Here is a 26,313-nt window from a genome sequence, read left to right as displayed (position 1 = left end):
TCAACTATGAGTAATCGAATTCAGTTTTATTCACTAGGCTTTGCAAGGATGAGAGCAAAAAACAATGCAAAAGGAGAAAAGGATAATTAGTAAATCAACTAAGCATTAATAAAACCCTAAATTTATTTAGCTTCAACGGTCATAACTGATCATAATCATCATAAGCCATGAACAACAACTTAATTGCAACAATACTCAATCTAGTGATGCAATAGTACTCATCGTATATCATGGCTAATTGGTAACCTAGACTACCTAGTTACATCTCACCATAAATTTATTTAGTTGTTGTTAATCGTTAGGACTTAAGATATTTAAATTACGCAACATGTGATTCAAACAATTTTTTGTAAAAATAATCTTCAAATGAAAATTAATAAATAAAAATGTTTCGATTATAAAAGAAATTTTGTTGAAAATATTTGTTCGAAATTCAAATATTTCTATTTAAGGATATTTTTTTTTTAGAAAAACTAATGAAAATGGTTTGAAAATTTTAAGTTTTAAGGATAAGGACGAAATAAAAGGTAAAATGAATTGTACCGATATTGATTTTTTAATATAAAAATATAATTTTTCGTTAAAATGAACAATATTGAGAGTTTTTCGTTAAAGATTTTTTTTTTTTTTTTAGGATAACCCATAATACTATTTTTGTTAAAAATCCCAAAGAAAATAGTAAAGCAAAACTTCTTTATAACCAACGAGGGTGAAACAAAAGCCGACGCCGTCGTTGGTGCTCAAACCTTTCGCCCGCAGCACAAAACCTCCTCCTTTTTACACACCCAGCCTCCCCGCCTGAAACCCAATTTCAGCGGCGCCATCATCTCCGCCGCAGCCTTCCACTTTACGCATTGGTTCGTGCTCTCAACTTTTCATGGCTTTAGCAAAAACAATTGTACTTATTTTGCGGCAAAAAACATAACCCACTATTTCATGCTTTTGCAGCAGATGGATCAAATGGAGGCGCCAATTCTAGATGCCTTCGACGGTGGAACAGTAGATTTTGCCGCCAATGGTGCAGAAGCAGAGTCTTTCAAGCACCGGGTTGATGAAATTTTCGTAAATGTTGATAAGGTATCGAAAGCTCTAACCTGTTGATTACATTTACATATTGAATACTACCCGTGTAAGATTTTCTTCGTAAATTAGAAGTTTACTAATTTATGAGGGGAAATTGTTGAAGGCAAAATGAAATATATTTTGGGTTGGTTATTATGTAATTAGATGCTGATTTGTTATGATAATTAGTGTAATCTTGGTGGTTTTCAAGTTTAGAAAGTGCTTCCACGATTGTGTTTTTTCGGGTTTAACTTAAATTGGCGTCTCGTGTGATTGATCATGAGGTTTGTTTGTGAAGGTACAGACATTTATATAATGTTGTTGGTATTTCATGTTTTTTCTTGGGTTTTGCAGCTCGAGGAAAGAGTGAATGACATAGAGCAGTTTTACGCGACTACGAGTAAAAAGATGCCAAATGCGTGTAAAAGTAGCTCAACTGCAAAGGATAAAGATCAGACAAAACATGTTCCAAGTATTAAGAAGCAGCAGCAAGATGCAGCATGTAGGGAAGCAGCTGCTGCTAAGAGAATGCAGGAACTTATGCGCCAGTTTGGCACGATATTGCGTCAGGCAATCAACTCATTGGCTATCTCCTTATATTTTCTGCACTTGTATGTGTGCCTGATTACATTTTAAAACATCAAGAACTGAATTTTTAAAATTTGGTCAGTTTTCTTTTGAAAATTCTACTCTACTAATTGATAGCTCTCCCTTGCCCGAAAATTGCATGTAACTGTTGCTGTGCTTTTGAAAACATCTCATCCATGTGGGAAGTCTCGTAGTTATCTTCTGAATCTCTGTTAGCTCTGCTATAACATAATAGGATGTACTATCTTGGCTATAAGCTGAACCTACACTATTGAGAACCTTGAGTAGACGCTTTTAACTAAACATAATAGTGCATGGCTTTTTTGATCTGTGAGTTGTTTTTCTGATGCATATTTACTCTGGTCATCAGATTGCTCAGCACAAGTGGGCGTGGCCTTTTTTGCAGCCTGTAGATGTAGAAGGTCTTGGTTTAGATGACTATTATAAGGTAAAGTTGATTGCTTTTTCTTCAAAATTATGTTCTGGTTGGTATAAGAATTAATTTGTGTTATCATGAGTGACCCGTAGGAGAAAGGTCAGATTTTGAAACTCCTCTGCAAGGAAAGGTTAGATTTTGTGGTATTTGATTTCTTTTGTTGTCGGTTGAAAGCAACAAGAAGAAAAAGAAGGGCGAGGGGAGGTTCATCTAATGGAAATGCATATTAAGTATTTTATAAATTTACTTCTCTGACACTTGTGTAACTCCTTAAGACAATAACAGTAAAGTAGGATAATTGCCAATTGTATTTTATGACTTTGTTATAAAGATACTATCTACCAACTTCTAGCAGGCTTTTCTTACTTTCCTTATCAATCCCTGTACAAGATTCATGTGTTATCGAAGCATACCTTCTATATAAGTGTAAAACTAATCTGTTGTGCATCATGTTGTAGGTGATTGACAAACCAATGGATTTAGGCACTATTAAAAATCAAATGGAGGCCAAAGATGGTACTGGATATAAACATGTTCGGGAGATATTTGCTGATGTGAGGTTGGTTTTTAAAAATGCGATGAAGTATAATGATGACAGAAGTGATGTTCATGTTATGGCCAAAACTTTGATGGCAAAATTTGAGGAGAAGTGGCTCCAGTTTCTGCCTAAAGTTACGGAGGAGGTATATCCCAACATAATGATATGGGGTTCAGTTTTGTTGGGTTTGTACTGAAAGTAGTTTAGCATCTTGGTTAATTTCATGATAATTTTTAACTTTAGAGCAATATACTTTCAGGAAAAAAGGCTAGAAGAGGAGGAGGCAGAAGCACAGTTAAATATGCAACTTGCTGAAGATGCTGCTCGTGCCAAAATGGCTAGAGATTTAAGTAACGAGGTCTGTTAAATTAACCTTCTTATGTGCATATGATCAATATTGATTACAACCCTCCATAAGTATAAGATTATTTCCAATTTTGAAAATTACTACCTTATCATGGACATCTTTTAAAATAAATTCTATGATGTCTTCTTTGCAGCTTTATGAGATTGATATGCATTTGGAAGAACTCCGCGAAATGGTTGTTCAGAAGTGCAGGTTGTTCGGTGCATCTTCTCTTTTCAAACTATGTTTCCATATGCATGTTGACCCATTGAATGTAAATTTATTGTGTATCTGCTTCAGTAATGTGTATATGCGTTCTGCAGTCTATTTGTGTGTGCGTGTGTGTGCAGAGGGAAAGAGTGTATTTTTATGCATGAAATCCGTTGTAAGTGAATGCCTTTGCAACAACCATATCTTATTTTGTGAACATTGTTTCAGAAAAATGTCTACTGAAGAGAAGCGAAAGCTTGGGGTAGCCCTTACCAGATTGTCGCCTGAGGATCTTAGCAAGGCATTGGAGATTGTTGCGCAAAGTAATCCAGGTTTCCAGGCTACTGCCGATGAGGTGGACCTTGACATCGATGCTCAGGTAACCATTTTCATTATTGATCATCATCTAACCTCTCGTTTGTTCATATTTCCAAGTTCTTATACTATATTCATGCAGACTGAGTCTACCTTGTGGAGGTTGAAGTTTTTTGTGAGGGATGCTATTGAAGTTCAAAGCAAGAGTCCAGCAAGCATGGGCGGCAACACCAACAACGCTAATAACCACAACAGTGGAAACAAAACTAACAACATCAGCAACGCTACTAATAAGCGAAAAAGAGAGATTTCTGATGCGATCGTCAAAACTGCCAAGAAAAAGAGTAAAAAGCCATCTCCTTGATCATGCTGTGCCATGGGAGAGAACATTAGGTTGCGCTTTCTGTCTTTTTATTTTATTTTCATCGATTTTTGTTCTGGCAACTTAATTTTTTCGCATTTGACCAAGTTTTGTTCGTAGTGCTTCATTTCACATTTTAGTTTATGCATCATCTAATGACTTATGAGTGGTGTATGTAAATCTGTATGATCTCCTAGTCCTAGACATGATCGAATTTGGGAACAATGTGAATCTACAAGTTGGACGTACGGTTCTTATATATATATAAATTTCCAGTCGCATAATGTTTCGTATTTGCTGTACTATGAAATTTGATTACACGTTCTCAAGGAGTTCGTTGTTTGTTTAAACGATTAAAAGTGTTTATCCATACACTTATTTTTCGTGTTCGATTTCTGTTTCCACAATATTGCTTGGTTGAAACCCCATATTCCGACATATTGCGTACTACATTTAGGAAAAAGTTGAGATTTTTATTTATTTTTTGCTACTAACTAGGGAAAAGTTGAGATTTATGCAAGTCCTAGTGTAATGTACGTGGACTAGTTTAGTTGATCATGGTACTATGTGGGTCGTTGTGGAATAATTAGCTAAACCATTGAGATTTGTTGCTATTTGTGCAAAATTTGTTAAAAATTATGCCAATCAACGATTATGTGTAATTAAGAATACCTTGATGCAACAACGACTATTAAAACATTTTGAGAATTACCATTTGCGCTGGATTTATTCCAGATATATATTAGTCGCTAACTATGAATCTAGAGCAGAATGTGCGGCTCTTTGTCCGACTTTTAAGAATAATTTACATTTTGCACGACATTCATTAAAGATATATACCAATTAACGGTGAGTTTATATGAGTATGTTTGTCTCTTTGTACCGACAATTTAAATAAGTTGAGACTTGTTACCTTTTGCGCTAAATTCATTAAATATTCATAGCAATCAACAATTACGAGTTTAAGACAGTATGCGCGTCTCCTTGCAACGACTTTTTAAATATTTAAAAATTAGTTACGGTTCACGCGATACTCATTAAAATTTTTACACAAATCAACGATTATCAGTCGCCCACCTCAAATCTAATATAATGAAATCCAAAATCTAACACCAATAATTTCTAATAGGAAAGCATTTCTGTGTCCATAGAAAAAAGAGGGTAACAAAGTCTATGATCCACACCACTGTATGAAAGCAGGTCAACAAGAAGCCGCCAGTCGTACAGCCCAAACTCCATAGCTGCTGAGCTGCAAAACATGCAAGACAAAGGGAAGAAGAAACCTCAGATATCGCTACTTATACAAACCACCTACGACATCAAGTGATTGTGTTTCGTCGTACCTACGACTCCCAACCCGTCCAATCAGAGGCCGCCAGCAAAACCCAGCAGTGCAAGGCCTGCGCTGAATCACCCAATCCCAACCCGGATTCATACGCCGAGACCAAAATACGATTTTGATAAACCATTGAAATCCGCCGCGTAACGGTCGACCAAGTCTGAGTTTTTAGGTGGGCACTGATGGCAGCAGGACTGAGCTGCTGAGTGGAAACCCAACGAGGTAAATTGGCACTCTCGACTATGTCAATTCGAAAAATGGAGAATTGGGTTTTGATTTGATTGAAATTTTGATTTTTGGTTTGAGATTATTATTGTTTTCGGGTTCGGGTTCGGTTTCGGCTCGATTTTGGTGGAATTTGCGAATTTGGAGCTGAAATTGGTTCGGTGATTGCTGTTTGGTGGTTGGGGGCAAAGAGAAATGGATGTGGTGGCTGAGTGCAAGGTAAAATTGGTTTGATTTCTTGTGGTTTAACTTCAAATTGTGTGGTTTGTTAATGTAATGTGGCATTGTAATTGCATTCTGAATTATCATTTGAGAGAGAGAGAGATAGAGGATCAAAGTCTCATGCCATTCTGAATTGGACATTTGAGAGAGGGGGGGGGGGCGGTTGGAGAGAGAGGGGCGGAGAGGATCAAAGTCTCATGCTTTCTGTTCTGTATAATCGAGAGAGAGGGGGTTTAGGGAGAGGGGAGGGATCAAAGTCTCATGCTTTCCATTCAGTATAATCTATTTTCGTGATTCAGTTGTTAGTTTCTTATATCGATATTTGTGCTGTACTAAGAAGTTCACATGCCATTATGTGTGAGTGTATGTTGTTCTTCCCTTCTCTCTGATATATGTCTAACCTCCAGAGAAAATTGGCATCCTTTCGAGTCAAAGAGCTTAAGGACGTTCTGACTCAGCTGGGCATGTCAAAGCAAGGGAGGAAACAGGTACGTTGTTATATATATATATTAATTGGTCTGCATTTGCTTAACGTGGCTCTCATTGGTCTCATGTCACTGAAAATTGGTGGCTCCTAGCTTTTTTTTTCGTTATATCCTTATCTGCTCATGAATATAGTCACCTGCTGTATGAGTGTACTATGAAAGGATTCATTGTCTACACAGGACTTTAACGACTGAGACTTCGTATGCATGCCAGAAGATGCCCATTTTTGTTTACTTCTAAGCATGCGATCTTTGTGGGGTCATCTTTCAATAACTAATTCCAAATGATTGAGAATAGTTTCTTTGATATGTGCTGTCCCAATCATTCTGTTTATTTATCATAATTGGTCAGTCTTGCATTGACATACTGTTTTAAATTTCCTTAGTTTTCGATTGTAGCTCTTAATCAGACATCTTTTAACCACTTAGTTACTCATTGTTATTAGAAGTTTAGGCATTATTATTTAATGTTTTTATGTTTTCATCTATGTTTAACAGCATGTTGAGAATCATTGATTCAAAACCTCATGGCTCACACACATCCATTGAGTGATAAAATGTTTTTGTTTAATCATATTTTGTTACACGAGGTAAACTATATTTTGTACTTGTCTTTTCTGTGCAGGATCTGGTTGATAGAATCTTAGCAGAAGTTTCAGATCAACATAGTAAGTTCTTCAAACAACTTCGTCATCCACACAATTAGTTTCAGATTCTGTGGTCATTGTCCCTCTTGAAAAATGCAATAGTCGACTATGACTACAACCCAAAAAGTATTGCATCCTAGTGTCACTTATAGTGGTTAGGCGTTTAATACATCCAGGGTGTTTACAAATTTTAGTCTGAAATATTCATCTGCTGACCAGGTTCTTCATAATTGATCAAGAGTCCCTGTTCATTGAGTGCTTCATAAAAAATTAGATTAATCTTCATTTACAGGGTTCTTGGCAGCATCCAATGCACTCCATTCATCGAAGAAAAAAATAATTGAGAAGAAAGGAGTTGCAGAACTGATTGATGAAGCTTACAGGTGCTACTTTACTTTAGTGTTTTTGTATATGTTTTATCCTGTTAAGGTTTTGCTTTTCCTCTTTTTAAGTTGCACATTTTTTGGGGCTAATTCTTTATTCTATGAAATGTTTTGCGGTTACTGATTACAAAAAGAGAATTTGTGATTGAAGTCCCTTTTTTTGTATCTTCCTTGTATCATTTTTCTGTGTGTTTGGAAATCTTTATAATCATGTTCTTCTCTCTATCTCATGGCCTTTTAATTGTTATATTATTGTTTTGTCCCAGAAAATTGCCGAATACATCGTCAGCTGATTCTGCTTCAAAGGAACAGAGTGGTTCAGACACCTGCAGTGTGAAACGTAAAAAGGAAGTTAAAACTTTTAAGGATCCAGATGTGAAGATTTGCTGCCCCTGTGGAAGTGCATTGTCTAATGGGTTGATGATCCAGGTTCGGTAGCATTTGCTTTAGTTAGGATCATACAAATTCTATTTAGTTTCATATGTCGTATTGGCTGGATATTTCTTCAGGTTTGCATGACTGGCAGGAGCATTTCAGCATTCATTTCATATTGGATTCAAGTTGTTTTCTAGAACAACTCAGAAATCTATGGACAATACCTAATTCAGGTATATGTTATCTGCAGTGTGTGGACTCAAGTTGTCAAGTGCAGCAACATCTTGGTTGTGTTATTATTCCAGAGGAAACAAGGGATTTCAATATACCAGTTCGGCCTCTATTCTACTGTGAACTGTGTCGTCTCAAACGAGCAGACCCGTATGTATCGTGCATTTTTCAATTTTAACTTAATTGAGTCTTCAATCTGAATGAAATATAGTTTCAACTGGGCAAAACGATATTTGGTTTTGCAACTTTTACCACATGAGAGGTAAACTTTATGATTCATTTTCAAAGGCATGATGCCATGATTGATGGTTTGAAACAGGCATTTACTTGTGTTTAATATGTGTTAAATTCCTTATCGATGAAATATAGGAAGGTTATTGAATATGAACTCTACCACTCATTCTATTTTATTCACTTATGCTGGAACTTAGGTTCAAGGTGACAAAGGTGTTTTTTATTTATTAAGTTTGTTGGGTTAGCCCATTCGATTTTTGCTTTAATTTTAGTTTCCCCCCAATGAGGGGTCCTTGATATTTTTGCATCTGTTCCAACTGCAGTTTTTGGGCAACTGTGGTAGATCTACTATCTCCGGTGAAACTAGTTACTTCAAATATTCCAATTGATGGGTAAGTTTCTCTCTGTCTCTCTGTCTGTCTCTCTGTCTCTCTCTCTGTCTCAAGTAATCCATTCTGTTGTATTTTGTTTTAACATGGTTATCAATGTTTTCAGTGCAAATCCTACTCAGAGTGTAGAGAAGACATTTCTACTTTCTAGAGCTGATAGAGATCTACTAAAGGATAATCAATATGATGTTCAGGTTTGTTTCATTTTGGTTATGCGATAAGTGATGGTTATATATATTGACCAGTTGTGGTCATTTATTGATGGTGTACTTTGAAAATTAGTTATTTATGTGTTTTGTTTTATTTTTTTTTATACAGGCTTGGTGTATACTTCTTAATGATAGTGTTTCATTTAGGATGCAATGGCCACAGTTTGCAGATTTACAGGTCAATGGTATGCAATTTGGTCATCCTTTCCCACCAATTGATGATACATAAATTTTACCTGGACAGTTTTTTCTATGAAAAATGAAACGAAATGTGACCACACTATCTGCATTTCTCTGTCCTCTCTCTCTCTCTCTCTCTTCCCCCCCCCCCCCTCTTTTCCCCCTCACCCCTCTTTTCCCCCCCTAGGAAACTGTACTATTAGGTATGTCGGCTGGATTGGCTGACTTGTGAGATAGATAAGATGAAAATACCATTTAGTAATCCACATGAAGCTTTGTCTTGCAATGGTCGTGACCTCTATTGTTTGTTCTTGATTTCACAAATTTGATGTTCTGCATCCACGTACTGTGTAAAACAGTATACTTGAAAAATACATGTAAGTAGCTAGGCAGCCTAGGCTAGTTATCCTCCACTCCTGAGGCCAAGAAATAAACTATTGCTGTTTACTGAGTTTGTATGATATTGGGCAGCTTGGATGACCCATGAATTAAAGTTTTTGGTACTACAGGCTGGTGGGGCCTACTATTGTTTTCCCTGTTTATTTTTGTCAAAGTGAAGGAATCCCCAATTTCAACTTACATTTCAATTTGTCCTTTATTTACAGGTGTGAATGTTAGGACAGTGAATAGACCTGCACATCAATTGTTAGGTGCCAATGGTCGTGATGATGGGGCGTTAGTGAGTATTTCACTTCTGATTTTTATATGTTTATGTGATTGCTGATCTCATAATTCTAGGATTTCACTTGTAATCCTTGCCTTGCTCATTGTTGATAGAGATTAAGGCTCATTTGTCATTCCTTTAGTATACATGTATTTTTTGGATGACCATGCATTGTATCCTCCATTTTGTTGTAAAGTACTATACTTATTTGGTTTATGCTTCCTTAATTGTTGTGTACTTCATTTGTAGCTACTTCTGGTGGTTGTTTTATAGTTTTTAATTTTTCGTATTATTAACATTTAAGTGTTTAACTTTTCATTTCAAATAATTAGGTCCATGCATTCTAAGAAAATGTGTTTCAGTTTAATTTGATTTATTTTCATGTCAGATCACAATATACACTGGGGAGGGAATCAATAAGATTTCGCTATCGGCATGTGATAATCGTGCTTTCTGTTTAGGTGTCAGACTAGTAAAGCGACGAACAGTTCAGCAGGTACATCACTGATTCTTCATTTAAAGTGTTTTCGAAAGATAATAACCTAAGTCCTGGAACATATGCTGGTGAGTAGAGCTGGTTAGCTCACTCAGTAAGTTATGTGGATGGTACTTGTGGATGGATGCAATGCACCTAATCTGTAATCTGCTGTCCTTGGCACTAGATTCTCAGGACTCGGAAAAGAAAATTGAGTATGTACATGAGAAATTCCCATAAGCATGAATATACAGATATCTTTTTTGGACCATTATTGATCCCTGAAAAAGTAGAATCAAGGAAACATTATTGACCAATGAAATAATCTGAAAATTCTGAGAATACCATTCAAGTTCAAAGTATTAAATTCTGAGAAATACCTGTGTTGAAAGGAAGATATGCAAATCTGGATAGCATGTCAGCTCACCAGCTGTGTTTCTCCTTTATTCAACTTTTTTTTATCCAGGTTCTCAACTTGATTCCTAAAGAAGAAGATGGTGAGCTTTTTGAAGATGCACTAGCACGAATTCGTCGTTGCATTGGCGGTGGGCCTGCTGTGGCAGCTGAAGATAGTGATAGTGACCTGGAAGTGATTTCAGACTCAATATCAGTAAATCTCCGCTGCCCTGTAAGTGATGGTCGTTTTCTTTTGATATTTTCACACCCTTTAACTGCATGCACTTGTTAATGTTAAATTTTATAATGTTTAGATTCTTAGAATGCTAGGATGAAGCTTGAGGCTGCCCATAAATATTGAGCTTTTGATATTTTTATTTTTTATAATATACACCTTAGAGGAAAACTAAGGCTTATATCTTAATTTGGAACTTCAGAAATGTTGGGAGAGTAGTCTGTCTGAGGCATTAGGTCAGGTTTCCTTGTGCCTATCTTGAAGCGTGGTCCACGGAACCGTTAAGTCCTAGGGATTTCCTGGTGACCATCCCCTTATCACGCCCATAGACCCATTGTTTCTCAGCATAACATAGATCGTACGACCCTTACTTCATACTTGTTTTCTAAGACTATTTGTTATTACATTCATACTGACAAGGCTTGCCTTCCTGCTAGCCAATTAATTATAAGAGCACAAAATCAACCTTGGCTAAACAGGCTGGTTGATCCCAATGAAAAATGTACAGCTTACAGTCCTTAGCCACGGGCTGCGGATCACAGACAATGGGCTGCAATTTGCAGTCTGATACCAAATTGACACACCTTGACCCGGAATATCCAACTGGACACCCGAATCGAGCTGTGTTGGCCGTATCCCGGAAGGTGATGAAGCCATAAAGTGATGGTGATGTGGAAAGTGCTACTAATTTAAACCTAAAGTAACTAATTCTAGAGTGCGCATGTGAGTGGGATCTACCCGTTTCACACAAGTGATGTTTAGAGCAAAAGTAAATTGCAGTAAAATAATAGTAAGGACATTTATACCGAAAGGAGAAGTCTCCTACATAGTGTATATAAGCCTTGTTTGTAGTGTAGAGCTCATAATAATGCTGTCCATAACATAATGTTTACATGTAACCATCAGATGAGTGGCAGTCGAATGAAGGTAGCTGGCAGATTCAAACCTTGTGCCCACATGGGTTGCTTTGATCTTGAAACTTTTGTGGAGCTAAACCAACGCTCTAGGAAGGCAAGTGATACAATAAACATATAAATTATTATTTTTTATTATTACAAAATCTGCAAATATGCAAAATGGTGTATTATGGTTGCAGTGGCAATGTCCTGTATGCCTGAAGAACTACTCTGTAGAGGACGTAATCATTGACCGTTATTTCAATCGCATTACAACTATGGTAATTCCTGTAACGATCAATCTGATTTTTTGTAGTGTCTCTGAAATGTTGTGGAACCAAAGACATTTCTTGTTATTTATCTGGTGGACAGATGCGAAATTGTGGAGAAGACATAGCAGAGATCAATGTAAAGCCAGATGGTTCTTGGAGTGCAAAGACCAAAGGTGAGTTTGGTGATCTTGCGCAGTGGCATTTGCCCGATGGATCTCCATGTGGTGATAGTGGTTTAGAACCCTCGAGGAAGTTGAAGCTGGAATCTGGTTTAAACGAAGATAATGGAGTGAAGTATAATTGGGTTACTGAAGTTCGTGGGCATCAGCCTGACACCTTAGAGGAAGTATTTGAGGGCTGTAGTCACAATGTGATAACAATGAGCAGCAGTGACTCCAGCGGGAACCTTGATTTCTCTGTAAATGAGGACAATGAAATCAATTCTGATCCGACATTTTCAAATAAGAATGGTGATTCTGCTGAAGCTGGGAATGCTGACGTCATCATTCTTAGTGACTCCGAAGAAGAAGATGCCAATTTAGTTTCTTCTGGAACCACCTACAGTACATTTCCAGTAAGTGGAACAGATCCTGGGTTCCAATATTTTGGTAATGTCTCTGGTTCTTTCATTGATAGCACATTGGTTCCAGCGGATCTAAATCCAAGCAGCCAAGTTATGAACTCTTCTATGTTCCATGCTGATGCTGGATTGGACTTGATTGAAAATACCTTGCCCTTTGCTAGTGAGGACCCCTCACTGCAAAATTTTCTTCCAACTCAGCCCTCGGCTTTGTTGGAAGAGTGTGATTCTGGCCAACATCCTCCAGAATCAAACGGCATTAGTGGGGACGACTGGATCTCTCTTCGACTTGGCAGGGTTGATGAAAATGTTCCCAATGCCTGCCCTGAACATGTATCCACACATGAAGTACAGTTGAGTAACGAATGTGGATCAGATGAAGGTAAAAATTTTGCCCTATTTAACTTTGTAATTGTTGGAGCAAGATTTTACTTAAATGATGAAATGCTCTAAATATTTATATTTTGTGTGATTGTAATAATGCTTTAAATAATTGCCAGTTTTGATTCATTTTTTTCCGCTGATGTTTCATATTATGAATCCTTTGCAGCTACTCCTCTAATTAAGGATGGAACTGATGAAGTTAGGTCTAACAAAGCAAAGTCACGGAAATTTTCAGACGGACCTTTCTCGTTTCCTCGTCAGCCAAGGACTTTGAGGCAACGAGTGTATCTACCAGTAGAATCCAACTCTGAATAGAAAAAGTTGTTGCTTGCTTGAGGTACATTATTCAGTTTTCATAGTCTGCTTGGGTTGTTGATTCTGAATGTTCTCATATTTGTTATTTATTTATTCATTATATAGGACAGGCAAACCCTTTTGGGTTTGTAAAATCAAGGTTTTGGCCATTCCTTTTCACTGCAAAGTTGTTTTTAAACCACTTTGTTTTGTGCTGATCGTAAATTTAAAACCTCGCTGTTGACATGATGAATTTCAGTTCAATAATGTTGATTTTGACATGTCGATATCTCAATTACCTAGAGAGGCATCACAAAGTAGAAGTCAGCTGAATTGCATGTTTGTGCGCGCGTGCGTGTGAGCATGCTTGTCTTGGCAAGCCTAGAGCTAGATGCATTCTCTGACAGTATTTCTTTGCCTTCTCAGGTAACTTATTTGCGTCGACTTGGTGATATTTTGAAGTTGCAGAAGCATCGATCCCTATCCAGAAATTTTTTACAATTGGACATAGCAGAAGTTTCACCATTGTAACATATGCAGCGGTCCTCTCTCCGTACCACCTAGAAAGGGTTCAATCTGTAAATAGAAGGGGTTCGATCTGTTAGGGTTTTTTGTTGTAATGTACTGTTACTAGCATCCAATGCTTGTTCCTTATGGGAGTAGCAGTGAGCAACCGTTGCATTAGTGACGCTGGTTGTTGGACTTACAATAAAATTGCGAAATTTCGGTTTACATGTTTGCCCAACCTTTTCCCTCTGCAATAACTTTAGGCGGAGATACAGGAACAAGAGATGGTTTCAAATAATGGAGTCATGATTTCATCTAAAAAAACTTCAACGGAATAATTCTTCAAGCACCTAGTGGGCCCTGCTGATTCTTGCCGACATTTTTCAAAAGCTTATGCAGATGTATGTCGACAACTACTATGATTTGTAGAGATTTGTTGAGAGCAGTTGCAGGAAACTGGCGAGTAATGTTGAAGATTGCCAAATATAGGGGTCAAATTCAAATGCACAAACAATTATGCATAGGGATTTTGAAGTTGTTCGGGTCATGGGCAACTAATGATGTCATGTTGGCTCCACCAACTGTATACAAACACGTACATACGTGCAGTTTGGGGTCTTCCTGGCATATTACTGTATATACGCATATCCACTACAAGCAAAACGATCTTTTTACATGTAAAATCTCACTGTCCCACAACAACACATTCTCCCCCTCTCGTCGCTGTAAAAGTTAGTTTCATTTGAAAGAATTACTAATGTTGAAATGACTCCGTGCAAGTAGAAGATGGAAAAACTGAGTTCTACATCGTACGAAATAAATTTAACTTGATAGTTAGACAAAAGAGTCAAGTTTATGAGTTCATAACTTAGATAGTAAAGAGTCAATTCTTAAAAATTAAGGGCCAACAAGAAGTTTTGATCGAGTACCTAAAGTAACGAAAAGAGAAGAAGAAGCAAGGACTGAACTCAGCTTCGAATACTATATACACACACACACAATACAGCCAAAAATACACAAGATAGAATGAACGTATACAAGTATGTACACGTATGCATATACATATGTTTGACTGAGCGATTTTATTTCATTACAAATTAAGCATCGATCAGATCAGTAGCTATATACTAATCATGATTAGTGGAAATGCATGCATGCAGATTAGTACATTTGTGCATGAAATATAGTGAATGATATAGGTAGAGACTGTTGAGCTAGCAACAGAGGCCACTGCAGATGCCAAAAGGCAAGAAGTTAATGGGAACGCAAACACAGCCGAGCTGGCAAGGGGCCACTACAGAATTGCATGGGGAGCCTCTGCACCCATTGATCATTGACACTCCCTCTTTTCCTTTTGTTTTTCCTTTTGATTCTAACTTGTCCATCATCCTTGACATGATCAATTCCTCACTACTTCTGCCCTTCTCGTTGTTCCTAGTACCTGAAATAGCCACCCCACTGCCATTGTTGGCATCAGTCTTGGCATCACATCTGTCGTCGACGCTGGCGCCACATTTGGTGTTGATCTCGGCGTCACATTTGGCATCAGTGGTGGCGTTACACTTGGCATCAATGTTGGCTACTTCAATGTTCTTGCGGTCGGCAAAGGCAGTTGTAGGAAAGGTGGACGCGATAAGAACCACCATGGCCACCACCATCACACAATATGCCTTCATACTCATCGCCATAACCATTTGTGCGTTTGTGTGTACGTAATTATTGTATGCATGCATGCCTCTCCTTCGAAAGCACTTATTATTTATAGCCATGAATTATGAAGATGATAACCAATTAGGAAGTAAGATACTACCGTACGGCAGCCTAACTTAGATACCATGTCCACAAAAACAAGTAAAAGAACAGTATATATCCATGCAATCTTCGTGCATGTATTCTTTTGTTTTTGTGGATATTAACTACGCCATGCATCTTTCATGAAATATGATGTAACTAAAATGTATACATAACTTGAATTTTCCATAATTTTAGTACTTTAACTGATTTCAGTTGATATTTTTAAACAATGCCTACAAATACAAGTTGTGGCTTAATGAAGTGTGAGAGAAAAAAACGATGAAGAGGTTAAGTTCGCTCTTATTCAAGAAAGTTTCTAGCTCCGTCCATACACTCATATTTGTCATGTGTACACATTAACATAATATTTGTTTGAATTGAATAAATCAAAAGAGAATCGAAAAAACAAAAATAAACAATGATGTGAAGAAGGAGAAAATAGTGTTCAACTCACTGGAGGGTCTGAAGGCACACTTTGGCTGTCTCAGATTTCACCTTGGGATGTCTCATTCCAACGCGATAGAAGACGATCAGTCCTTGATGCCTATAAACTACAAAAAGAAGACGATCAAGTGGCACTTTGTATCAAGGACTACAAAAAGAAGACCTAAGAGGATTTATTTGTCTATGAACGATTGTAAGTTGAGATATGTGACAAAGCTTCGATACAAAGGGCTATAATTAGATTTGAGACATGGCTCGACAACGGTTCGAGATCAACTCCAGGCCACCTTCCACAGTTTGACAACAAAAAAACAGTTTACAATGCATTAAGTTTTGAGGAGAGCTAGGGTTGCTGAGAAATCAAGCATCTCTGTGGCCCTTCTTACTCGGTTCGAGCCTCCCCGCCCCTCAGAATTCTATTTATTTTATAATAAAAAAAAAACATTTATAAAGAGTTTACAATGAGATTTTTCAGAGAATAAATTAGTTGCGAATTCATCATGTTCGAAATTTAAAATCTCTCCCTTACAACAAGTGAAGAGAAACATTACTAATCCGTAATATTTTTTTTAACAAACAATATTATCTACACTAAAGGGATGGGGATGGACTAGGCCACCTCACACTGGGCTAGCCACAATAACGTGGTTCAAATTCGCATTTTGGTGATAATCGAATTTAAGATCTCTTACTTACAAGTGAAAAAAAATATCACTAGACCATAACTAGATGCCACTAATCCGTAATACTTTTTTTTACAAATAATATTATCTGTATTAATGAATACGGAGTCAGCTAAATCTCACAATAAGCTAATAAAAATAAATTTGACAAAAAAAAGAGAGTAGGTTTTATAAAAATTAGAAAAAAGAAAACAAATGAAATTAGGTGACCGAAAAGTGCCCTCTCTCTGTAGGACACAAACACAAGTAGGCGAAGCGAAGGTGAGTGACAAAACCACAAACAAGTTGCAATCCGTTTGGCGGAAGACAACGCAGTTCGGTCACTTCCTTTGTCCTCTCTCTCTCTCTCTCTCTCACTTTCACATAATCTACCAGGTAAGGTAATTTCTCCTTTCTCTTTGTTTCATTTCTGCTCTCTGTAAAATCTCGTCTGTGATGGTTCAGATTTCTCAATGGTGCCGATTGATGGATGTCACTGTCAGGGTGTTTGAAAATTTTGTATTCTTTTCGTTCTCTTGATAAAAGTATAAAGAATGAATTGGCTTCTGTTTTCTTGGTTTCCCAGATAACAAAAGTTTTGAAATTTAACCCAAGGTTAAGATTTTAGTCATAATTTAGGTGTGTTTTTACTCAGCAGCTTAAAGATTGAATCTTTTAGTTTGATTTGGGTTCTATTGAAATTTTCTTAGCAACCCAATGGCAATAGGTTCTAGTGTTGCTGTTTTCCTGAATGTCAGCAGAGCTAACATGAGTAAACCTAGCTGCAAATGGAGATATGGTGTTTTTTCTTGCAATTCGTAAACGGGGCGGTGTAGATTTCGATGGTTCTATGAGTTGATACATGGTGAACATTGTAGGTGAAATGGAGAACCCAGAAGCAAATCAGCTTCCTGAAGTTGATTCTTTGCCTGATGGGTTTGTTGTGAGCTCCCCAGAGCCGCTGGCTCCGGCAACTCCAACCGTAGAACAAGAGAAGCCGTTGGGTAACAACGAGAATGATAATTCTACAGAAAGGGATAGTTCAAAGGAACCTGTAGGTGAATCGGCTGCAAATGAGTTTCAGCCAAGCCAGGATAGGGCAGAGAAGACTCAGAAACTGAGAACGTTTCCTGTTCTGTTGTCTGAAACAGATAGTTCTCATGTTTCAGTAGAATCAGTTCAGGTTCCCAAAGATGCCTCTGCCGAGCAGACAGAAGAAGGTACACTCGTCATGCCTGATTCATCTGTTTCTGTTTCTGAGGCTTCGGTTGGGCTATCTGTAGGCGGTGAGGTAAAGGAGGAACAAGTTGAAGCAAGATGTCAAAGTTCAGAGAGACGTAAGTATCTTGACCCTGTGATTTCCCTCTTAAAGAAATTAACTCAAAATGTATACTTATATTTGTAAGTGGTCCTTTTCATTTGAGTTTTTGATATTTGTTTGCCACCCGTCTGTTATTGCCTATCAGCAGCTGAAGGAGGCTCAGATGCGTCACCCACCAATTTGAAGGAAACGTCCTCATTGGAGAGTGTTGGAACTTTGAAAAACAGAAAAACAGTTAGTATTACATATCACTAGATCTCTTTTTAGACTCTATCAATTTGTGTGCTTGACCTATGCCAAAAATCATGTGTGTTGTTTTCTTGTCTGAGACAGATTTATATGATGCTATCTTCAGTCAAAATGTTATATATGTGAATCATCAATACAGTTACCGAGTTGGATTAAAATTTTCCTCAGGAATCCACTGAAACCAAACGTAAGAGTGTAAAGCGTACCTTTAAATCTGAAAAGGAGTTCATAGAATTCACCTTGAAGTATCAACAAGCTCTTGCTGAAAGAGATTCGGGTATGTCGAGATAGCTATGCTAATGTTTACAACCGAAACTTTTCATAACATATACTGATGTGTACACTTCCACTATGGGGTTATTGCCGAAGAAATCATATCTTTTTTTCTAGTAACATTGAAATTTTGTAGGTATTTAAGTATACTGCATGTATGTGGTGCTATAATAATTGATCCAGAAATGGATTTCTTACACTTATGATGTACTATCCCGTGTCACAAATTTTCATGAAATAGAAGAATGATATGAATCAAAGCTTCGAAATTCCCAATTATTAGTAGCTAGATAGTAAAAGTTAATTGATTATGTTGATAACCTTAATTTAACAGTATTTTCTGAACGAAGGATATAGCCTTCGTGAAGCCTTAGTGGAGTGACATTTTTATAATAACAATTATATCATGAGCAACATTGTAGAGAATCTTAATAACTAATTACTTGCATCCTTTTTTTCTTTCTAGCCATTTCTGTTCGAGATAAGCTTGAGTCCTTGTGCAGGGAGTTACAACGCCAGAACAAAGTATTAATGGTATGCTACCTCTTGACTGACTGCATATCCTTCAAATGATTGTTCTGCAAACTTCATATTTGTCTAGGTTCTGATTGACCATGAAAACTTAACTTTCTATTAATAGCCATAGGATGAATCGAAGTAGAGGTGTAGCCCTTGTACAGTACCCACTTTTGCATACCATGACGAAGTCCACTTAACTATATTGTAGGCTTGAAACCAAAGTGTCAAGTTTCCCTCGATGACATCTTTTCTCATTGATTTTTTATTTTTAGTAAATTAGAAAAATTTGCAAAAAGGGAGCTGAAAGTATTTGTTGCTTTTCCTTTGTTGTCCCATTGCTTTGAGGTTGAGGTATAGTTTAGGGTGCACTGGATTATTCTGCACTCTAGTGTATTGTTATTGACGGAGAAGTATCTGGTGTAGAAAAGAAGGGTAAACTTTTGTCGAGTTGAGTGTAATTTTTCAGTTCATCTGATTTAGATCCCCTATTATCATCATGTTCACTGCCTACCACATCATCTTCAACATTTTGAAATGACAAGTTCACACTACTGGCTTGTGATCTATTACTCTTGACATTAATTTTAGTGTCAATACCATCTTTAATTTTTTGACCATCTTACAGTTTGTTATGGTCAGTTGTGAAGTTGATCAATACTCTGTCACCGACCTAGAAACACTGATGGCTTCCTGATAATTTTAACAGGATGAGTGCAAACGGGTGTCAACGGAGGGGCAGAACTTGAGATTAGATTTATCAGTCAAGTTCCAAGATGCAATAAAGGTTTGATTCCATCTTCTTATCTTCTATAGGCCACCTTTTCCTTAGGGAATTGAATTGTAACTACCGTTGACTTATTAATCCAAGCATTTCCTATTATATACTACAAAACATTTCATGTACTACTATACTCTACAACCATGAGATATTTTAAAGGTACAAACACCCAAAGTCCATATATTTTGCAACTTAACATTCCGAGTGTGTTGGAAAGTAAAAACAGACAATATTTCTTGGTTTGTACTTTGTTGTATCGTGATTATATCTAGTAGAGATTCAAGAAAGAACATACAAGCAATAAGGGTTCAGTTGAGTAACAAGCATTTTTGTATTCTTTCCGAACATCAGAATTCAGAACTACTTCCTTTCTATTTTAAAAGAAAAAAATTATTGGTTCGGTTCCTTATTTGTTTTCTTTAATGCATGTTTTCTGACATTAAATTCCTATGGTTATAGGATGTGAGCACTAAATTGGATGAGCAAAAGGAAGAATGTATCTCTCAGCTAAAGGAGAATGAAATGTAAGACCCAGATGTCGTTGGAAATAAGCTTGCTATATCTTGCAGAAAATACCATAGCAAAACGGATTTACTTACCTTGGAGATCCCTAGCATGTGTGTGTCTCAACGAGACCAAACTTGATCAATTTCATCCTAAGTGTCATATATTAAACTTTTTCCTTATAGGAGGGTAGTGTCATGTATTATTCATTACAAAAGTTTGACAGCTCGGTATCTCTTTTTTCGGTTCAATTGGCTGATTCATGCCATTGTTTTATTCCCTTTTTGGTTGTCCTTGTGCTTGCACTCATCATATAGGCTTCTATAATTTATCTTTATTGTGTTAAAATTAGATAATTAACATTCATTCATTTTCAGGTTAAGAACTAAGCTCCAGCAGCTCACTTATCAGCACACTCTTTCTGAACAGCAATATGAACAGAAGGTAAAATTTAGCTGTAACTTGTATGAATGACGTTAGGTTAGTTATAATGATAGTTTAATTTATTAGGTAGGGACTTAACTTTTCTGTAGTGGTTTTGTTTTGGATGAACAGTTAAAGCAGAAATCACTGGAGCTTCAAATTGCTGATTTGAAGACTAAGCAGCATGAAGAGAAATTACTCCAGGAACAGTCCCAGATGAAATTATATGCGGAACAGGTGTCACAGTTATTATCAACTGAAAAGAATTTGCGCTTACAGTTGACAGCTGATGGAGAGAAATTCCAACAGTTTCAGGTTATATTCTTCTGTCTTACGCATTGCTTTTACCCATTATTATGAAACCTTGTCACCAGAACCGGATGAGTTATTGCTTGGTTAGAGGCTGTCAATATTTCTCTGCAGAATTCTCAGAGTACAAAACTATGTTGGTCCATTTGCCCTTTAGGCTCTAGGTGTGTTAGTTATGGGGTATGCTAGTAGGTTGAGTCTCACGTGCATACACTTATAGACGTTTGGTTGTTGCACACATAGTATGTCATGCAATATCATGAAACAAAGAAAAGACCTTACCTTGGTTTTTGCTGGATATATTATTAACTTGTGCAATTTTCATGACATGATACAATTTGTGTCCTTAATTTACTTGGAATTATAAGTCCTAGTAGTTAACAGGTGAGATGTAGGCAAAAACATGGTAACTTTCAAGTCTCCTTGGACTTTTTAAATCATTAAATGTGCTTAGACTTTGGGTTTTCTTCCAACGTGTGCGTTCATTAGACACTTGAAGAAAGTCATCCTGCTCTTGTGTGCTCAATTTGGAAATCTTGATCACTCTTCTTTCAAAATGGATCCTTAAGATACATGGTAGAGCACCTTACGAGTGCTGAATGTTTGTGTTATCAGCGTACAAATCTACCTGGTCTAAACTGATAAATATTTATCGTGCAGGATGCATTGTTGAAAAGCAATGAAGTTTTTGAGACATTTAAACAGGAGATTGAAAAGGTGACATATTCATTCAAATTACATTTCATTTAGATACTTTCACTGCTTTCTCCAGTGCAGCATAACTCGCGTTATATGTTCATCTTCAACTAACCTACCTTTCTGTTTGTTACATGTGCAAAACCCTAGATGGCAAAGTCCATCAAGGAACTCAAGAAGGAAAACTTATTCTTGAAGAGCAAATGTGAGAAAACAGATGTCACTCTTATAGAACTTGTAGACGAGGTATAGTTTGCTTGCACTTTGTTTTTCTTTCTTTGCATTAGTGATCAATCAACAGTAAACATCAAACCGTTCTGATGCTTTATTAAGGAACAGTGCAGATGAGGTATAACACTGATTTTCTGTTGGTCTGAGCAGCGTGAACGGTTGAAGAAACAGTTGGAGAAAACAAAGAACCAGAAAGAAAAGCTTGAATCATTGTGCCGGTCACTTCAAGCAGAAAGGAAACAGAACTCCACTGGGAGCAACAACTCCGATTCTGTTCCATCTTGAACACCGCTCTGCTCAACTGTGTAACTTAAAAACTGATTTTGATGACCACCATTACAAATGTTACCCCGTGTACTTATTTTTGCTATGACTTGTTTTTCAAGAAACGGGAACAAGAGACGTGTGATATTGCGATGAGTGTAATTCATACTCGTTTATTTAGCAATATTTGTATTATTTTGCTTCACTAGATTGTATCCTCTCAATGTTTAACTCGCAAAATCGAGAATTGTTTTTGTTCATTTACTTTGTTTTCGTATTTATACTTTTCGGTTGTAACTCTTTCCGTATGCATTTTCTTGCAAGGTAGAAGCTCTCCATATCCTACCCTTGCTGGATGGATGTTATTCCAATCCATGATCCATAAACATGATTAACAAATAATTTGAATTCGTGGTAAACCATCCGGCAAACTTTAGTTTATGGCATGTTAGGGACTGATGGTCAAAAGTGCTTTCATACAACCATAAGTGCTTCCAGTTATGTTTGGCAGGAAAGTTTATAAGTACTTATGCGTAGTAGAAAGCTTTTCAAAGAAGGTTTTTCTCCACAAGACAGGTTCAAGTGCTTTTTTTCATTAAACACTAACCGAAAAGGTAGGATTTAGACACTACATGATTCCACTGTCACTCATGCTAAGCTATAGAATGTTCACGGACAGGATTGGGACAAATAAGTAATGCAGTCCGAAGAGCATGGATGAACCGAGAACATTGTCGCGTTGTGTTACTACTCTACGTGTTATAAATTATAATATAGTTGGGCGATTTAATTGACATTTTCACTTTAACCCCCGACAACAAATCTTTGTATAGAAGTATGATCATGTCCGTTGCACATCTGTCGGAGAATGATCAGGAAAAACCGTTTCTTGTTTCACTCTCTGAGCAAATAAACAATGAACCCTATGGCCGTGGCGACAACCCAATGCCAAAAGATGGGAGACCAAAAGCCACAACAAGGCAATAAGAATGTCGTCAATGGGCGTTTGTTGGAGACCAAGGGAGCAAATATTCCACTGTGGCTCATGAAAACTCCCCCGCGCGTCTCTCGCTGTCTGAAACCTGATTTCTCAGCCGCCGCCGCTGCCTCCGCTTCTGATCAGCAGCAGTCTTCTCCCCCTGTGGCCAAGGTGGTTTTCTGTTTGGACCCTATCACCAAGACAACAGAGGTACTTTCTTCTTCTTCTTCTTTATATATATATGTGTGTGTGTGTGTGTGTGTGTGTATTATACGCACACATGTTCTTCACTCAATCACATTGAATTGTCAACGTTTTTGCGTTTTGGGTTTTGAGTTCCTCCTTTTTTGTGCATGCATTGTCGTTTCGGGCCGTGATCTTTGTTTTTCTTTTGCATTCTGTTGTTTCTTAACATTTTGCCTTTGATCGTGTGGATTTCTCTGTTTTTGATTGTCAGATGTGGGTTCAATAGGTTTAAGCTATTTTATGGGTTTAATAGGTTTAAGCTATTCTATGCACACTAGTTTGAATCCCCTGTCGGCAATTTTGATTAGTTTAAAGTAGAATATTGAAAATTGTGCTACTTAATTTTGCGCAGTTTTTGGTCAAGTTCTTAATGTTTATAATGCCACTAATCTTCGCATATACATCCTTGTTTGTTGCCTTCCTTGCAGATGTTCTTCCTCTAGGCACTAATGCACACAAGTTCGAATTCCCCTCCCCCACATTTTAGATTAGTTTAAAGTAAAATATCGAAAATTTTCTGCTTAATTTCGTGTAGTTTTGGGTTATAGTCTTCATGTTTATAATGCCACTCATCTGTGCATACATACATCCTTGTTTTGTTGCCCTTCCTTGGTTACCAAGTTGTTTAAATGACACTCAGTTCACCATGGAACTGGCGGCCACGGAATCTGAAAATGTACCCAAGTGTTACGCTTTGGAGATGAGTAAAAACAAAATTCCAATGTCTGTGTTTGCGGAGTCATCACAAGGTAAGCATTCCCTCTTTCCCCCGTGGCTTTTTCGATACTGAAATGCAATCGGCTTGATGTTATGATGCTGCTGTTCTTGTTGGATATCCACTTTGCTTTGACATTGTTCTGCTGAGAGATACATTGCAGAGTTTTCCGCTCGTTTTTTTTTTTTTTTTTTTTTTTCTGACTGCTAACATGGTAAATGGTACTTCCAACAGATTGTTGCTGCGTAAACTGGTTTTGTGTTGGGAGGGAAAGCAAGTTTTTGGGCCATTAAGAAATGAAAATACCCGAGTTTATGGATTCGGGTTCTTAAATTCGAATATATATATCCTCAAAGAACAGTTTAATATCACTTATTCCATTGGAAATACATGCTTTGAGGGATTAATACTCAAATCAGAAACAATGTGTTAAAAATTGTGAAGATTATATTTACTTCGGCACAGCCACGAGCACTTATGAACTTTAGCTGTCAGTGTGGTGATCTTAACTGAATGTCGAAATTCTATATCATCATAGGGACTTTATCCGTTGAGGGCTACATATTGGACAAACTTGACATGAAACCCCATAACGAGAACCTTGAGAACTATGGGAAACTTTGCCGCGAACGGACCAAAAAATCTATGAAGAGTAGAAAGATCCAGGTACCCCGAACTACTTTATATATTTGTTCTCATGCTCTATTTGGGTTATCTAATACTCTATTCCAGTAATATATCCACAAATTTGTCCATTTTTCAAATTTCAGGTGATGAACAATGACAATGGGGCTCATATGAGACCCAGGCCTGGGATGATGATCGGTTTTGTGTCTCCTGGACCCAGCGTGCGTATAGCTACCCTCTTCTTCTGCACTATTTTCTCCAGTAAAATTATTCCTTGTTTCCCTTAATGCACTCACATCACATCATTCCGCTCCGCATTTGTATGTCAGAATATAAGTTCACCATTGATTATCCACCATTGTGTTAAGCATAAGTAGAACCTGTCTTTCATATAGGAGAAAAAGAAAATGCCAACGAAGGGGTCAGACATGAAAAGAACAAGGAAGGACCGCGGAGAAATGGAGGATATTATGTTTAATCTCTTTGAACAGAAACCAAACCGGACGTTAAGGCAACTGATCCAAGAGACAAACCAACCAGAAGTATGTTATGTTTTCCACTTATTTTCTTCCTGCTTGCCTTGTAATATCTGGTTTACAGTACTATCATAATCTTTCCCCTTCCAAATCAATGTAAGATCTTTCCGTTTCCAAGTTTCTGCTGCATAGCACGAAATTTAGGCAACCAGATTGCTACTTTTTAGTTTTTACCATGGAGTAGCATGATCGAGAAACTAAATCTTCAACGCATTTTTGATGCGAAAACCATTGTTTAAAGGCAGCTACATAAGAAACTGTACCCTACATTATGTCATACAAACCCTACTCTCGGTTAGATATCTGATACCGGGAAATCTAGAATTTTTGTATCGCCGGAAATACATGGGAGTGGCATTAACGCTGAAAGGTAAAACAGACCAAACCCAAGACTCCATTCTTTTGAACTTGCAACACCAATGAGGGTGATGATATTGATTAACTGTGAGCCTTTTTGTTTTATCATCATTATGTTGGTACATTAGGAAAATCCACCGTTCTTATGAATCGATGATTTGACACTGAACTTGTTTTTGGCAGCAATTTTTGAAAGACATACTCAAGGACCTCTGTGTGTACAACAACAAGGGAGCTAATCAAGGGACGTATGAGCTGAAACCGGAATACAGGAAATCCGTCGAGGAGCCAACTCCCGATTAGGTTGTATGATATAGATTTAGTCTCTTTTCCGGGCAGATACGTCTCTTAAGTGATCATTGCTAGTTTTGTTTCTTCTAATAAAACTGACTTGACTCTTCCTTTTTAGCAGAACCCGAATGTGTTCTTCAGCGTTCGGTATGAGCTAGCCGAAAAATAAGAAAATTGCAGTGTACATTTTCAGTCTCAAATTGACTAAAATTCAGTATAAAATGGTTAATAATTGGTGATTTTTATGAAAATGTTTATTTTTGGTCCTTGGCCTAAAGTCTAACTGCCCAAATAATACAATATGCGACAAAGTCCAAATTTTTATTTTTATTTTACGTCAGCCGTGACGTGGGTTTTAGGGGTACATAACTAAAAGCATATGGGCACACGCATAAAGTGTGTTTTAGGGGTACATAACTAAAAGTATATGGGCACACGCATAAAGTGTGTGAGAATTTTTTTCTATTTTTGTTTTTGAAATAGAAGGAGAGAGGAAGAGAGTGATAGAGAATGTGGGAGTCTGAAATTTTTTATTTTATTTTTATTTTTATTTTTTAATTAGAGATATGTTAGGATTACATGTAGGTGAGACTTTGAAAAAAATAACAAAATTTGGT

The 26,313-nt window shown here is 37.2% G+C and overlaps 4 protein-coding genes across 12 annotated transcripts; all 4 read left to right on the top strand.

The window, feature by feature from the left end:
• Positions 1 to 680: 680 nt before the first annotated feature.
• On the top strand, positions 681 to 4,134 carry LOC103426357 (transcription factor GTE1). Of its 2 annotated transcripts, none has more exons than XM_008364455.4 (9): positions 681 to 857; positions 952 to 1,077; positions 1,417 to 1,632; positions 2,021 to 2,098; positions 2,545 to 2,769; positions 2,884 to 2,982; positions 3,125 to 3,183; positions 3,409 to 3,559; positions 3,638 to 4,134. In XM_008364455.4, the coding sequence occupies exons 2-9, from the start codon at positions 952 to 954 to the stop codon at positions 3,857 to 3,859; spliced, it is 1,176 nt and encodes a 391-aa protein (XP_008362677.1). In that variant the 5' UTR covers positions 681 to 857; the 3' UTR covers positions 3,860 to 4,134. The 2 variants fall into 2 exon arrangements, with proteins under 2 accessions (XP_008362677.1, XP_008362676.1); XM_008364454.4 differs by having other exon boundaries at positions 686 to 857; positions 949 to 1,077.
• Positions 4,135 to 4,964: 830 nt separating this feature from the next.
• LOC103426373 (E3 SUMO-protein ligase SIZ1-like) lies at positions 4,965 to 13,703 on the top strand. Of its 3 annotated transcripts, none has more exons than XM_029100534.2 (18): positions 4,965 to 5,417; positions 5,502 to 5,639; positions 6,050 to 6,130; positions 6,753 to 6,795; positions 7,067 to 7,157; positions 7,424 to 7,586; positions 7,783 to 7,913; positions 8,321 to 8,389; positions 8,493 to 8,580; positions 8,705 to 8,780; positions 9,381 to 9,454; positions 9,828 to 9,935; positions 10,381 to 10,542; positions 11,452 to 11,556; positions 11,642 to 11,722; positions 11,814 to 12,675; positions 12,844 to 13,014; positions 13,398 to 13,703. In XM_029100534.2, exons 2-17 carry the CDS (start codon positions 5,616 to 5,618, stop codon positions 12,990 to 12,992), a joined length of 2,307 nt encoding a protein of 768 aa, XP_028956367.1. In that variant the 5' UTR covers positions 4,965 to 5,417; positions 5,502 to 5,615; the 3' UTR covers positions 12,993 to 13,014; positions 13,398 to 13,703. The 3 variants fall into 3 exon arrangements, with proteins under 3 accessions (XP_028956367.1, XP_070674608.1, XP_028956370.1); XM_070818507.1 differs by having other exon boundaries at positions 4,974 to 5,417; positions 7,079 to 7,157; XM_029100537.2 differs by having other exon boundaries at positions 5,035 to 5,639; positions 7,079 to 7,157.
• Positions 13,704 to 16,594: 2,891 nt separating this feature from the next.
• LOC103432421 (uncharacterized) lies at positions 16,595 to 22,205 on the top strand. Of its 6 annotated transcripts, none has more exons than XM_070824906.1 (12): positions 16,595 to 16,779; positions 17,257 to 17,715; positions 17,848 to 17,933; positions 18,117 to 18,225; positions 18,688 to 18,755; positions 19,447 to 19,524; positions 19,978 to 20,042; positions 20,400 to 20,466; positions 20,578 to 20,760; positions 21,415 to 21,471; positions 21,601 to 21,696; positions 21,832 to 22,205. In XM_070824906.1, the coding sequence occupies exons 2-12, from the start codon at positions 17,262 to 17,264 to the stop codon at positions 21,964 to 21,966; spliced, it is 1,398 nt and encodes a 465-aa protein (XP_070681007.1). In that variant the 5' UTR covers positions 16,595 to 16,779; positions 17,257 to 17,261; the 3' UTR covers positions 21,967 to 22,205. The 6 variants fall into 6 exon arrangements, with proteins under 6 accessions (XP_070681007.1, XP_070681005.1, XP_070681002.1 ...); XM_070824904.1 differs by having other exon boundaries at positions 17,845 to 17,933; XM_070824901.1 differs by having other exon boundaries at positions 16,597 to 16,774; positions 17,845 to 17,933.
• Positions 22,206 to 22,776: 571 nt separating this feature from the next.
• On the top strand, positions 22,777 to 25,819 carry LOC103432901 (uncharacterized). Its single transcript, XM_008371123.4, has 6 exons — positions 22,777 to 23,134; positions 23,811 to 23,919; positions 24,424 to 24,551; positions 24,656 to 24,733; positions 24,908 to 25,054; positions 25,589 to 25,819. Exons 1-6 carry the CDS (start codon positions 22,862 to 22,864, stop codon positions 25,706 to 25,708), a joined length of 855 nt encoding a protein of 284 aa, XP_008369345.3. The 5' UTR covers positions 22,777 to 22,861; the 3' UTR covers positions 25,709 to 25,819.
• The last annotated feature ends 494 nt before the right edge of the window (positions 25,820 to 26,313 follow it).

Source organism: Malus domestica, chromosome 01, assembly GCF_042453785.1.
Source record: "Malus domestica chromosome 01, GDT2T_hap1".
NCBI lineage: Eukaryota > Viridiplantae > Streptophyta > Magnoliopsida > Rosales > Rosaceae > Malus > Malus domestica.
The sequence above is the reverse complement of the archived record's forward strand: the minus strand, read 5'-3'. Positions and strand labels throughout refer to the sequence as shown.